The 14,098-nt window shown below is 34.4% G+C and overlaps 2 protein-coding genes across 2 annotated transcripts; both read left to right on the top strand.

Annotated features, from left to right (window-relative positions):
- Positions 1–111: 111 nt before the first annotated feature.
- LOC132052847 (cytochrome P450 71A9-like) lies at positions 112–4,057 on the top strand. Its single transcript, XM_059444548.1, has 3 exons — positions 112–551; positions 1,127–1,656; positions 3,329–4,057. The coding sequence occupies exons 1-3, from the start codon at positions 188–190 to the stop codon at positions 3,941–3,943; spliced, it is 1,509 nt and encodes a 502-aa protein (XP_059300531.1). The 5' UTR covers positions 112–187; the 3' UTR covers positions 3,944–4,057.
- Positions 4,058–6,498: 2,441 nt separating this feature from the next.
- LOC132052846 (eukaryotic translation initiation factor 3 subunit C-like) lies at positions 6,499–12,649 on the top strand. Its single transcript, XM_059444547.1, has 3 exons — positions 6,499–6,552; positions 7,273–9,078; positions 11,507–12,649. The coding sequence occupies exons 1-3, from the start codon at positions 6,529–6,531 to the stop codon at positions 12,437–12,439; spliced, it is 2,763 nt and encodes a 920-aa protein (XP_059300530.1). The 5' UTR covers positions 6,499–6,528; the 3' UTR covers positions 12,440–12,649.
- Positions 12,650–14,098: the final 1,449 nt, after the last annotated feature.

Below are 14,098 nucleotides of genomic sequence, written 5' to 3'. Positions count from 1 at the left end.
ATATAAAATAAAACAGAGGGACCGGTAAATTCTATCTTCTCAGCAAGTGGGTCCACTTGGCCAGCCAATTCAGAGTTTCAACACTAAATACTTGCCAAATTGGCTGTTATTTTTTCAAACTGGCTGTTGTTTTCTCATCTATAATAAGAAAGTTCGATACCTCTCCTCTACCAACCGCAAATGAAAAATGAGTTTCCTTGTGTTCTTGAAGTTGTTAGCTTTTCTCCTTCTCTTTTTGTTCCTAATACTGTCTTTCACAAAGAGGAAAAACAAAGCAAAAAAGCTCCCTCCAAGTCCAAGAAAACTGCCTATTTTAGGAAACCTTCATCAAGTTGGAAAATTGCCTCATCGTTCACTTCAAGAACTTTCCAATAAATATGGGGATTTTATGTTCTTGCAATTAGGTTCTATCCCAACTGTTGTTGTCTCCTCGGCTGACACTGCTAGAGAGATCTTTAGAACACACGATATTGCTTTCTCTGGCCGTCCTGCCTTATATTCTGCCAGAAAACTTACCTATAATTTTTGTGGCGTGTCTTTTGCACCCTATGGTAAGCTGTAGGAGAGAATTAAACATATTTTTATTTACTTAATTATATATTTTTAGTATATCTAGTCACATGCGGTCATTATTCATTTTTTTCTTTCATATGGACAAATTAACAATGAATTGGGGTAATTATTATTACGGAGCCACCTTATCCAAAGGAGTGTCAATTGATATTCCTCCGCTGAAAAATTATATTGTTTAGATGCAATTTTTTTTATGTATATATTATAAATTGAATCCCCTTAAATTTTTCGTGTGATTACTTTTTTTAAGTTTTGACTACCCTTAATCAGAGGTAGATCGGAGATTTAAATTCGATAGGTCCAACCTTTAAGGTTCTTATTATTGAATCAATGAATTTTTAAAGTTATGGATTCATATCTATTATTTACTACTATTGTAGTGAATTTTTATAGATAAATTTATGTTCCGCATCAAAAGTATTGGGTTCAGATGAGCGAAAATCCTGACTTCATCATTGATCTCTGATATCACGTTGGATTGTGTACCACCTGATATTAAACATAAAATTGTTAAGAGTATACATTTTTATTTACTTAATGACATATTTAACAGGTGATTACTGGAAAGAGTCTCGCAAAACTCTAGTCTTGGAGTTGCTAAGTGCAAAGAGAGTACAAAGTTTCGAGGCAATTCGAGATGAGGAAGTGAACCATTTGGTTCAAGAAGTTGGTAATTCTTTGAGCTCATCGGTTAACTTAAGTGCGTTGGCACTAACCTTAGCAAATAACGTTGTTCGTCGTGTGGCTTTTGGGAAAGTAAGTGATGAAAGAGATGATAATGGGGAGAAAAAGTTTTATGAAATTCTTTATGAGACACAAGAGTTGTTGGGTGAGTTTAATGTTGCCGATTATTTTCCTAAGATGGCATGGATTAACAAAATTAATGGGCTAGATAAAAGATTGGAAAAGAATTTTAGGGAATTGGATAAGTATTATGGCAAAGTAATAGAAGATCATGTAAATTCAAGCCGTTGGATTAAACAAAGGGATGATGAAGATCTTGTTGATGTGTTGCTTCGAATTCAGAAGGATTCAAACCAAGATGTCCCTCTCCCCGATAACCACATCAAGGGCCTTCTTGCTGTAAGTTTGCCCTTTATTTCTACTTTTGGCCTTTCTATTTCTTTTTCTTTTTTGCTTCTTTAATAAGAATTTAACTTATATACAAAATTGCATAATTTTATTTTATGTTACCAGATCACTCAAAAAATATTTAAAGATAACCTTCGATAAAAAGTGAAATTTATAATTTTAAAAATAAAATAAAATACCTGACAACTGTTGAAAAAAACTAGTGGGTAGCGTAGTATTTCAAATGAAAGCATTACTCATTGATTAGGAAGAGCTCATTTTTTAATTTTATAAACAATTATCCTTCTAATTGACTAGTAAAGAGCAAGAAAAGGAATTGACCTCACACACGAGATAGTGGGTTGGATTGTCCCTTAAACACGAGACCATCAGTCACATTTTTAATGTTTTTTTTTTTTTTTTTTTACACGTGCTTATTCAGTTTCCTACTTTGTTTTACCTTACTTTGAATGATCAAAACTAGCCAGTAGAACATTAACTTTGTCAAACTAGCCAATACAATATTAATTCGATCAAAACTAATCAGTACTATATTAATTTGTCAAACTAACCAGTACAAAACTTAATGTTTTCAGAACTAGCCGGTTGAACATTAGGCTATATATAGGGAAATCTACATGGTGTGGCAAACATTAGAAGTTATTTACATTTAGTAGCTATATTTTGTTTTAATTACATCTCATAGCTAAATTTTGTATATCAATTACACAATGTAACTAATGCATTTTATATCTTCTTACAAACATATCATTCTTTTCCATAAATCATATATATCTCTCTTCTCCCTCAGCCTCTTTCTCCTTTAGCAACCTAGTTCTTTCATTTTTTTAAATACTACTTCAATGGAGTCACTTTCCCGTCCTTTACAGAAGAAAACTCTTTAGTCAATGCTGCTTGCTAAGTATAAATACCACTACACATTGATTTCTATTTAAGGTTGCCTAGATCCAATATGCAAGCCTCGAGGTCTCTTGGCGTGATTGAATCTCAATAATAAAGCTTGTAGTGCTTGCTAAGTGTCGGACTCGTCTTTATCGATCGGTATGAGTGCGAGCAAATTTCTTCCCGGATGTCGAAAAAATGATTCAGAAGGGGTTTTAGACTCCAAAATGTTTTTCATTTAAGAAATCCAAAAAAAAAAAAAAATGATTTTGCCTCTGATTTTTAAATACAATAAAGTGAATACAATGTAAAAGTAGCTATAGATGAATACAATGAGTTGAATACGTTTGACATGAATACGGTGAGTTGAATACATATGACTTGAATACGATTAAAAGAATTTTTGAAATTTTTTTATTTATTCGTATTCATGAATAATTAAGTAGTTTTATGAATACAACGAACGAGCCATTTTTTGAATACAACATAAAAACTATAGCTACGCAATGTAAATATTGAAACTGTAGTTATGGCAAACTTTAAACCCCCAAAGTGTAGTCATTTATGTAAAATTCCCCTATATATACGTGGTATTTTGTAAGAACAAAATACAAATTTTCTAATCCTTCAATTTCTTCTGTTGGTTTTTTCTCTTTTAAATTATGTTATTTCTGCTTTCAGTCTACACTAAAAATTAAAGAGCTTGTGAATCTTGAAGGATGCCTAAATTCTTAGTCATTGTTTTATCTTTATGAACCGAACATTAATTTATGCACGACAGGATATATTTATAGCTGGAACTGATACATCAGCAGCAACCATAGAATGGGCGATGACAGAACTCATATTAAATCCAAGAGTCATGAAAAAAGTTCAACATGAAGTAAGACAAGTTGCCAACGGTAAAAACAAGATCCAAGAAAGTAATCTTTGCAAACTCGAATACTTAAAATTAGTCATCAAGGAAACTCTTAGACTTCATCCACCAGCCCCATTATTAGTCCCTCGAGTAACAATTTCTAGTTGCAAAATATTGGAATACGAAGTCCCAACAAATACAAGAGTTCTCATCAATGGGAAAGCAATTGGGACTGATCCAAAATACTGGGAAAATCCATTGATATTTTTGCCAGAGAGATTCTTGAATAAGGAGATTGATTACAAAGGCCAAAATTTTGAGTTTCTACCATTTGGGGCTGGAAGAAGAGGATGTCCAGGAATTAATTTTTCAATACCACTTGTTGAGCTGGCAATTGCTAATCTATTGTTTCACTATGATTGGTCACTTCCTGAAGGGATGCTAGCTAAGGATCTGGATATGGAAGAATCTGTTGGGATTACGATGCACAAGAAAACTCCCCTTTGCTTAGTAGCTTCTCATTATGACTTGCAGTAGGTGTGCAAGCAAATGTTTAGCACTAGCTCTTTCTAATTTTGTCTTATATATTGATAATGTAATTTTTTCATATTATTGTGAGTCATTTAATATATTGCGAAAAATTATTTGCTTTATTGCGGGTTCTTAATTTTACTTTTTTGAATAGTCGCTTGTAATTATTTTTTAGATGACCTTATTGTCTTATTGTAATATCTTATATATATATATTGATAATGTAAATACTTTTGCAATAATTAGCTAGACTCTTTAACTACTAAATCAACTCTAGAAGGTGAATTTGCTTAACCTAAGTCATATTTTAAAAATGTGGCACAAAAAGATTTATATTATAGATGTACTATTTTTAAGTTAAGAAGTTGGGGTGAGGTCAGACGAGATTGTGGTGCTAAAATGCAAATAGTTTAGATATTTAGGCTCGTTATTTCGAGAGAATGAAATGATAGATGAAATGTTACTCATAGGATTAATTAAAGGAGAAGTGCTACCGGATTATTACATGATAGAAGGATGCCTACCAAAGTAAAAGTGTATGTTTTATAGAACAAATATAAGACCGACAAAGTTATACGATAATAAGTGTTAGGCTGCTAAAGTCCAACTTATCCACAAGATGAGAGTTACAGAAATGCGGATGTTAAGATGGATGTGTGGTCATACCATATTAAATAAGATTAAGAATGACCATATTAGCTAGAAGGTGCAAATAGCATGCATTGAGGATAAAATGCGAGAAGGTTGCTTGAGATAGTTCAAACATGTTTTGCATCAAACTACAGGTGCATTAGAGTGAAATACAATAAGTGAATGTATTGAAAAAGGAGGAGGTGGAACTAAAATCACATGAAAGAAAGCTGTCTCAAAAGACTTATAAATGCTCTATATCAATGAAGACTTAGCTAAAGTTGGAGATAATGAAAGGTGAAGATCCATATACATAGTAGCTACTAGTCGAAACTAAATTTTAGATTTGTTAGAAAACTTTTATGGGCAAAAAACGTATATGTACATAGTAAGAGGGTATATTTACAGAACATTGAGACTTTTCAGTTTACAAAATATATCAATAGTTTTCTTACAAAATCTATACTAATCAGGTAAATTAAAAAGCAGTGAATAAAACACAAAGAAACAAATGAGGCGTCAATCATGGAAATAACAGAAGGAAACTGATCTTTCCTTATTTTATCCACTTTTCTCTCCCCACTTAAAATTAAAAGATATTGTTCCCCGATTCTCTCCACCTTGATCTTTCCTTATTTTATCCACTTTTCTCTCCCCATTCAAATTAACAGATCTTGTTCCCTAATTTTCTCCACCTTTTGCTCAGAAAGTCCATTCTAATTGGTAATTCTCGGTTGTATAAAATTTGTATAAAAATGATATTAAAATTGTATTCTTCAAATATGTACAACAATATGCATCTTAAAACAAATTTCATAGAACTAATTATATAATATATAACTTTAAAATACAATTTTCATACAACTCAACATACAAGTATAATACAACTTTAATGTAATTTTGCTCCATCTTCAAACATGGAGAATATATATATATATATATATATATATATATATATATATATACACACACTAATAATAATAATAAATTTTGTAATTGATACAAACCAAATTCCATACGCATTTCATAAACATTTTAAGACTAATTTATATCTAATTTATTCGCATTTCATACACAATGTGACCACATATATCTCAAAAATTATATATATCATATTAATACAAATTTCATCCCTATATTAGTTTTTAACATTTAAGAATTACAGCATATATAATTTTTACAGATTTCATATGCACGGTGATCATATATATCTCAAAACGATATAGACCCACTTTTATATATATTTAATACGCATGTCAGTAATCAAAAGCTTTCTATTATTAATTTATACATAATCTATCAACATTTGTAGAGGAAGAGAGAGAGAGAGATCGTTTTGAAAAGAAGAAGAATCTGATTGGTAAGTATCCTAAAATTAAGCCCACATTTAAAAATCAGATTCTATTCCTAAATAAAGCCCAAAATCGTGGGTATTCCATTAAGCCCAAATCTGATATATTTTGTAATTTTGTTGGTATGTTCTGTAAATAAGGAAAAATATTCTTCTATTTTGTAATATAAAATCTTAAGTAGTATTATTAGGTCATTTTCCCAACTTTTATTATATTATTTATAAGTTTGTATTGATGTTTCCTAACTTGTTTAGGATTGAGATTCCAAGGAGTTAAAAGGAATAATCCAATACTCCGCAAAACATATTTGGGCCTATTACTAGGTGGCCCAAGCTTTATAATCTACACTACCTGTTCGACTTATTTCCAGCCCAATTCAACAAAAATAAGGCTCCTTTTCAAAACTCAAACTCCAGATTCTCCAAATTAGGGTTTCAACCTCACTCTAGCATTCTGTAAAGGTTCCATCTCTTTCTTCTTTGTTCCCTTTATGATTCAATTATTTGTATATTTAATGATTTTGCTTTTTCATTGTAGATTTATTTAATACATTATTCTTATTTTTGATTTGGATTTGTGGAATGCAGTTAGAACTTATTGGTGAATAAGATGGCTTCACGATTTTGGACTCAGGTAATTAATTTGTCTTTTCAAAATTTTCTTGGAAAACTCTTATTTTTATTTGTTTCCTTTTTTTTTGTTTTAAGAATGGAAGAGTTCAGTTTATTGACCATTCTTTTAGATTTTGTAGTGATAATGTTTCTTCTGAATTGGGTCTTCCGGAAACAGCCTCCCTATCTCGGAAGATAGGGGCAAGGTCTGCGTGTATTTTACCCTCCCCAGACCCCACATTGTGAGATTTCACTGGGTATGTTGTTGTTGTTGTAATGTTTCTTCTGAATTAGCTAAATTTCTTCTAAAAGAAATTATTATGAAAAGCAATCTTGTATCATGGGAATATAGGGTTTGTTTGGTATGTGGAACATGTTTCAAATCATTCTATTTGATGAAAAAATATTTTCTCATTCTTTGGTTACATTTAACTATTATAAAGGGTTAGAAATACTTTTCACCTAAATTGGGAGAATGATTCTTCTCTCTAAAACAGAACATCACTTTGTTCGATTGCAATATGCCATTTGCTTTTATTTTTAAAACTGAGAATGATTACGGGAAAAACTTTTTTTTTTTGTGGATAACTTTCGTCCTCTGTACCAACTCATCTTATATAATTGAAATAAATCACATTCTTCTGAAAGGACTTCTTAGTGAGCCTTGGAATTGGAGTACTTAACATGCATGAGTTTATTTCTTGTATGTGTTAATCTTTATCTTAGACATGGTCTTTAACAGGGCGGTGACAGTGACACTGAGGAGGAGGAGGAGAGTGATTATGAGCAGGAGGATGAGGGACCAGCTGAGACCACCACAACAGCGGCTGGATCGAGATATCTGGCAGCGGGTGATAGTGACAGCGACGAGTCAGACGGGCAGAAGCGTGTTGTCCGGTCAGCCAAAGACAAGCGCTTTGATGAATTGTCAGCTACAGTTGATCAGATGAAGAATGCGATGAAGATCAATGACTGGGTCAGTCTGCAAGAGAGCTTTGACAAGATCAATAAGCAGCTGGAGAAGGTCATGCGCATCACAGAGTCAGCTAGAGCTCCAAATCTGTACATCAAAGCTCTAGTGATGCTGGAGGACTTCTTGACTCAGGCTTTGGCCAATAAGGAGGCAAAGAAGAAGATGAGCAGTAGCAATGCGAAAGCCTTGAACTCAATGAAACAAAAGCTTAAAAAAAATAATAAGCAGTATGAAGAGTTGATCAACAAATATAGGGAGAATCCTCCTGTAAGTGAGGATGAAGGCGGGGACGATGAAGAGTCAGAAGAGGAAGAGGATGAGGATGAAGAGGAATTTGAGGAGGATCCTACAAAGATCGCAGCTGGATCCGATGAGGAAGAGGATGGAGATGAAGATGCTGATGAGACATCAGGAACTGGTACTGGGTGGGAGAAGATGCTGAGCAAGAAAGACAAACTAATGGATAAACAGTTCAAGGACCCAAGTCAGATCACATGGGATACAGTCAACAAGAAGTTCAAGGAAATTGTTGCTTCTAGGGGTAGGAAGGGGACTGGAAGAATGGAATTGGTCGAGCAGCTCACCTTCTTGACCAAGGTGGCCAAGACCCCAGCTCAGAAACTTGAAATTCTTTTCAGTGTTGTCTCTGCCCAGTTTGATGTTAATCCAAGTCTTAGTGGGCACATGCCTGTAAATGTATGGAAAAAGTGCGTGCAGAATATGCTTAACATACTTGACATGTTAACCCAATACCCTAATATTGTAGTTGATGACATGGTGGAGCCCGACGAGAATGAAACCCAGAAAGGATCAGACTACGAAGGGACAATAAGGATCTGGGGGAACTTGGTAGCCTTTGTTGAAAGGATAGATGTTGAATTCTTTAAGAGCTTGCAGGTTATTGATCCACACACTCGTGAATATGTCGAGAGGCTGAGGGATGAGCCATTGTTCTTGGTTCTAGCTCAAAATGTCCAAGATTATTTAGTGCGTGTAGGAGACTACAGGGCTTCTGCAAAAGTGGCTCTTAAACAGGTTGAGTTCATTTATTATAAACCGCAAGAGGTGTATGATGCTATGAGGAAGTTAGCTGAACTAGCAGAAGGAGAAACGGAGGGAGAGACTGCTGAAGAGAACAAGGTAGTTGAGGAGAGTAAAGGTCCAGTAGCATTTGTTCCGACTCCTGAGCTTGTGCCTAGGAAACCTGCCTTTGAAGAGAGCAGCAGGTCATTGATGGACGTCCTTGTTTCGCTCATTTATAAACATGGGGATGAGCGGACCAAGGCACGTGCAATGCTTTGTGACATATATAATCATGCTCTCTTGGATGAGTTTTCAGTATCCCGTGACTTGTTGTTAATGAGTCACTTGCAGGATAATATCCAGCACATGGACATTTCAACTCAGATACTTTTTAACAGAGCCATGGCTCAGCTTGGTCTCTGTGCATTCAGAGTGGGACTCGTTGCAGAAGCCCAGGGTTGCCTTTCTGAACTGTATTCTGCTGGCAGGGTGAAGGAATTACTTGCACAAGGTGTCTCCCAAAGCAGATATCATGAGAAGACCCCGGAACAGGTACTTCTTTTTGCTGCTTGGGAGTATCTATGTCATGTATTTGCTCCTTTAAGCGAGAAATTTCTTTTATTTTGCGTCTCATATGTTGTTTTATTGTTCTTGGAAATTCATGCTTTATCGTACTTCAGAATTGCAAATTCAATCTTCTTTACTGTCACGTTCTCCAGATGTGGTGTCAAGTACAATAATGGAAAAAATAATAATAACAGTGGGATCATGGGTATTATGGTTGAATAGGCATTTTATGTGCATTTTCTTATGTCTTAGTGTCTTACTACTAGTAGGAGCCCAAGTGTTTTGCTCTTTCTTGCTAGGTAAGGATGTGGGAGGTTGTCTGCGTGTCCTACCAGTGTTGTATTGTTTTTCCTTAATGAATATCCATGCCTGTAATGCTATGTTAAGGCACAATCCCTGTCTTTGGACTCCTGCCTATAATGCTATGTTAAGACACAAAAAAAAAGTTACTGCCCTTAAAATTTTGACTATGTTTATTTGCTTTGAATTTGAGATATCAAATTGGAATTCAGAGGAAGAGATTCTAACAGATTCTTAAGCCTTCACTGTGAAGATGATAGTGACTAGGAGTGTATTCAACCTTGTAAGCAGTCAAATGTGATAATTATAAAAAAGATGATAATGTGTGTTATAGCTTGCAAAATCTGTACCTTATATTTGAATACCTTTGGATTGAAGTATTTGTGATCTTGTTTTGTTTTACAATGAGAGAGAAGGTACTGCTCTAAATTAATCCTGCATTCATATTTTGAGGTTGTTGGATTTGATATTCTATCATCATTGTAGTATATGGATGGTTAAAACCTGGCATAGTGTCTCTATAAAATAATAATTCAATGAACTTGATACTAGTAAGGCTGCCTGGGAAAAAGTGGAACTAAATAAAGCTTAATGCAAATTGGGAGAAGTTAAAGTTATTGATGGAGGGTCCATAGATATCAGGAAGCATGGACCTTGTTGTGAGAAGGCGTTGCTCCTAAATTAGTACAAATAGATTCCTTCGCAATGCCAAGTGGCTTGTTTTCAATACGCCACTTGACTTAATAATAAGTCAAACTACCCGCCTTCTAATTTATAATAGATTCGAATTTTTATACAAGGTATATGAATATCCTGTCATATAAATATTATTCCTCATATGGTAATATTTGGACTGGAAATATTCTATTTTCTTAGTAAAACAAAGCTGTAATATGCAATTATAATTATTAATATTTTTTTCAAAATTAGTACACATAGAATCCAACAGATAGATTCCCTAATAGTGTCAAGTGACTTGTTCTCAATGGGCCACTTGGCTTAATGATAGGGAAAAGGACATGGTGTGGCTGTCAGCAAAAAGAAATGGCCCAACTTTAAGCTATTGACCAGAAATATACCTTAGGCCCAAAAAAAAAAAAAGACAAGTTATCGCCCATTTATCACAAAGAATAGTGATGCATTATTCTTTGTGATAAATGGGCTACAACTTGAGTTTATTTTGGGCCTAAGGTATATTTCGGGTCAACTGCTTAAAGTTGGGCCTTTTCTTTTTTGCTGGCAGCCGCACCATGTCCTTTCAGCCAAACTACCCACATTTTAATATATAATTGATTCGAATTTTCATACAAGGAATAAAATTATATGAATATTCTTTGTCATATAATATTATTCCTTGTATGGTAATATTTGAACTGCAAATATTCTAATTTCTTAGTATCACAACTGTAATATGCAGTTCTAAGTAAATTAGAATATTTATCATTAAAATATTACCATATAAATAATATTATATGACAAAAAATATTCATATAAGAAATTTGAATCATACTATATGTTAAAAGATGGGTAGTTTGGCTTATTATTAAGCCAAGTGGCGTGTTGCCAACAACCCGCTTGACCCTACTAGGGAATCTATTTGTACTAATTTTGGGAAAAAATATTTGTCGACATTCTTTAATAATTAGAATTGCATATTACTGTTGTGTGTTACTAAGAAATTAGAATATTTGTAGTTCAAATATTACCATATAAGGAGTAATATTATATGAATATTCTTTGTCGTATAATATTATTCCTTATATGAAAATTTGAAGCTATTACTATATATTAAAAGGTGGTTAGTTAGGCTTATTATTAAGCCAAGTGGCGCATTGGAGAATAAGCCACTAGGCACTATTAGGGAATCTATTTGTGCTAATTTTTAATAAAATCATTAAGAAATTATTCCATCGACTATGTATAAAGTGAATTGTGAAGCTTGGAATACGACAAATCGAATAGGGCTTTGCAAAGGGGTTAAGCCGTATTCTTGCTAACTCTTAACTGCAGTATAAATAAGCCAAATAGTCATCTGTCTTACTAACTTATTTATCTTGGTATTTTTCCTACTGTTGTCTTGTCTTAGCATTAAATCTACACTGATCCTTGGCAGGAAAGGATGGAACGGAGACGTCAGATGCCATATCATATGCATATAAATCTTGAGCTTCTTGAGGCTGTCCATCTGATATGTGCCATGCTACTAGAGGTACCAAACATGGCAGCCCATAGTCATGACACAAAGCGTAGGGTCATAAGCAAGAATTTCCGGAGATTGCTTGAAATTAGTGAGAGGCAAACTTTCACCGGCCCACCTGAAAATGTGAGGGACCACGTAATGGCAGCAACAAGAGCCCTCAGGCAGGGTGATTTCCTGAAGTCCTTTGATGTTATCAAGTCCCTTGATATGTGGAGGCTTCTTAAGAACAAAGATAGTGTTCTTGAGATGCTTAGAGCCAAAATCAAAGAAGAAGCATTGAGGACCTACCTTTTTACATATTCTTCTTCTTACAATTCTCTGAGTTTAGATCAGCTTGCAGGGATGTTTAACCTTTCAGATTCACAAGTTCATAGCACTGTGAGCAAAATGATGCTCAGTGAGGAGCTTCATGCAAGCTGGGATCAACCAACTCGCTGTGTGGTCTTCCATGATGTTGAGCATACAAGATTGCAGGGTTTGGCATTCCAGTTGACAGAAAAGCTCTCGATTCTATCAGAAACTAATGAAAGAGCTATGGAATCCAGGATCGGTGGGGGTTCATTGGAGGGTCTTCCACTAAAGCGCAGGGACGGCCAGGATTATGCTGCTGGTGGGGCTGGTAAGTGGCAGGAGTTCTCCTTCCAACAAGGCAGGCAAGGAAGCAGTGGTGGCCGAACAGGTTATAATGCCGGTGGTAGATTTGCCTCAGGGCAAGCATCAAGGGACCGGACCGGTCAGGCCCGAACTCATGGTGGTCAAGGTTCACGATATCAGACAAACACAGCTAGGGGAAGCCATATGGACGGATCTCGCATGGTGAGTCTTAACAGGGGTATCCGTGCTTAGGAAAGTGCTGGACAATTTTTTTGCACCGAGAGAAGAACCTCAGCGTTTTGAACATTCCAAATAATCATTTTTCAGATCCTTATTGTAGCAGTGTAGAATTTTGCTAGTTTGTATCCAAACTATCGGACACAATATTTGGTTGCTTTATTGGCTGAGCACGCTATAATATGCTACTCCCTCGCCAAAGTAGCTATTATCATTTTCTCGTTCGATTGACTTCAGATTCATTATTTATTTTTGAACAAAAGTTGTTAATGTCATTTGTAGTTTCAGACATGGATATATTTGTATCATAGTCCATGGTTCGCCACATTTATTTAAGTTAGCTGTTAGTATTAGAAAAAAGATTATAATTAGATAAATCTTAGCTTGAAAAAAGAAACCATGTTATCTTAAACAATCCCAAATTAATCCATTTCTTCTAATTTCGAAATAGAGCGTATTAATGTGAAGATAATTTGGGTGGGTTTGAATCGAACTCGTTTTCTATGTTTTTAAGAGAACATAATTCATCAAAAGGGGAAAGGACTGCTCTCAAAGGGGCCACAAACCGCCCGAATCACTGTAGTACGCTCTCTTTTTACTCAATGGATAGTGCCTATTCTTTTCCTATCAACAAAATAAGAGATGGCGGAGGAAAAAAAAAAAGGTATTTAATGAAGAGGCTTTGCACCTGAAATAGAACTAATGCAGATCCAGAAGAGTAGTCTGGGCTTCCGAAAAGATGAAGATGCAAGTAAAGAGAGAGTCTTTTGAACAACCAAGCCGACATAAAAATTCTAGCTCGTCCCACTCAGAGGAGATAGAGAAAAACAGCACTCGACCTCTATTATAAGCAACCATGCTTTGTTCTTCTAATCATCTTAACTTTATGTTACTTGATTCAACTAACATTTACACATCATTATTAATCTTTAACATATAAAATTTGATCAAAACATTCTTCGATTTGTTAATACTGCACTAATCTTTAATATATATATTTACAAAGAACATTCCACTTACTGGAAAGCATTTCTCAGAAAAATCTTCTTTAATGAAAGATATTTTCTATAAAAAAAATGTGACATTTACCGTCATACATAACACGCTTGTCCACTTTATGACGCACACGACAGTAATTGGTAGAAAATTTGAGCTTATCCACGTCGTGCAAATAAACCACAAAAAAGCAAAGTTGTTTCCAGTGGTGATGTTGATGGTGATGGAGTAATTGACTAATGGTAATGGTGATAATAATTGCGTAACTCATATGGAATTCAAGGCCTCTTGTATCTGTTGATCATTTCTTGTACGCAAATGAAATATTTCAACTTCAATAAATATAGAATAGCGACGTTTACCCAACCTTCGTAATTGCAGCTTATACTTTCCTTCCTAAACATGAATTTAAGTTATATACATAATGAATGCAATTTTTATATCATCAGTATTATTTAGCTTGTTATAACATTTTACTTATCATTTAATTTAAAATATTGGCGCTTCTCATTAAATGGAATTATTTGTCATTACATACCTTTTAATAGAGACCTAATTGTATACACCTCTTTTACTCTCTCAATGCAAATATTTTTCTTCTCATGTGTATTTGGTTGTGACATAAAAGTAAAACCAAATTTAAGGAATATATTGTTAAAAACGGATAGATTTTACACA

The sequence above is a fragment of the Lycium ferocissimum genome, chromosome 4, assembly GCF_029784015.1.
Source record: "Lycium ferocissimum isolate CSIRO_LF1 chromosome 4, AGI_CSIRO_Lferr_CH_V1, whole genome shotgun sequence".
NCBI lineage: Eukaryota > Viridiplantae > Streptophyta > Magnoliopsida > Solanales > Solanaceae > Lycium > Lycium ferocissimum.
This window is presented reverse-complemented; position numbering and strand designations above follow the sequence as displayed.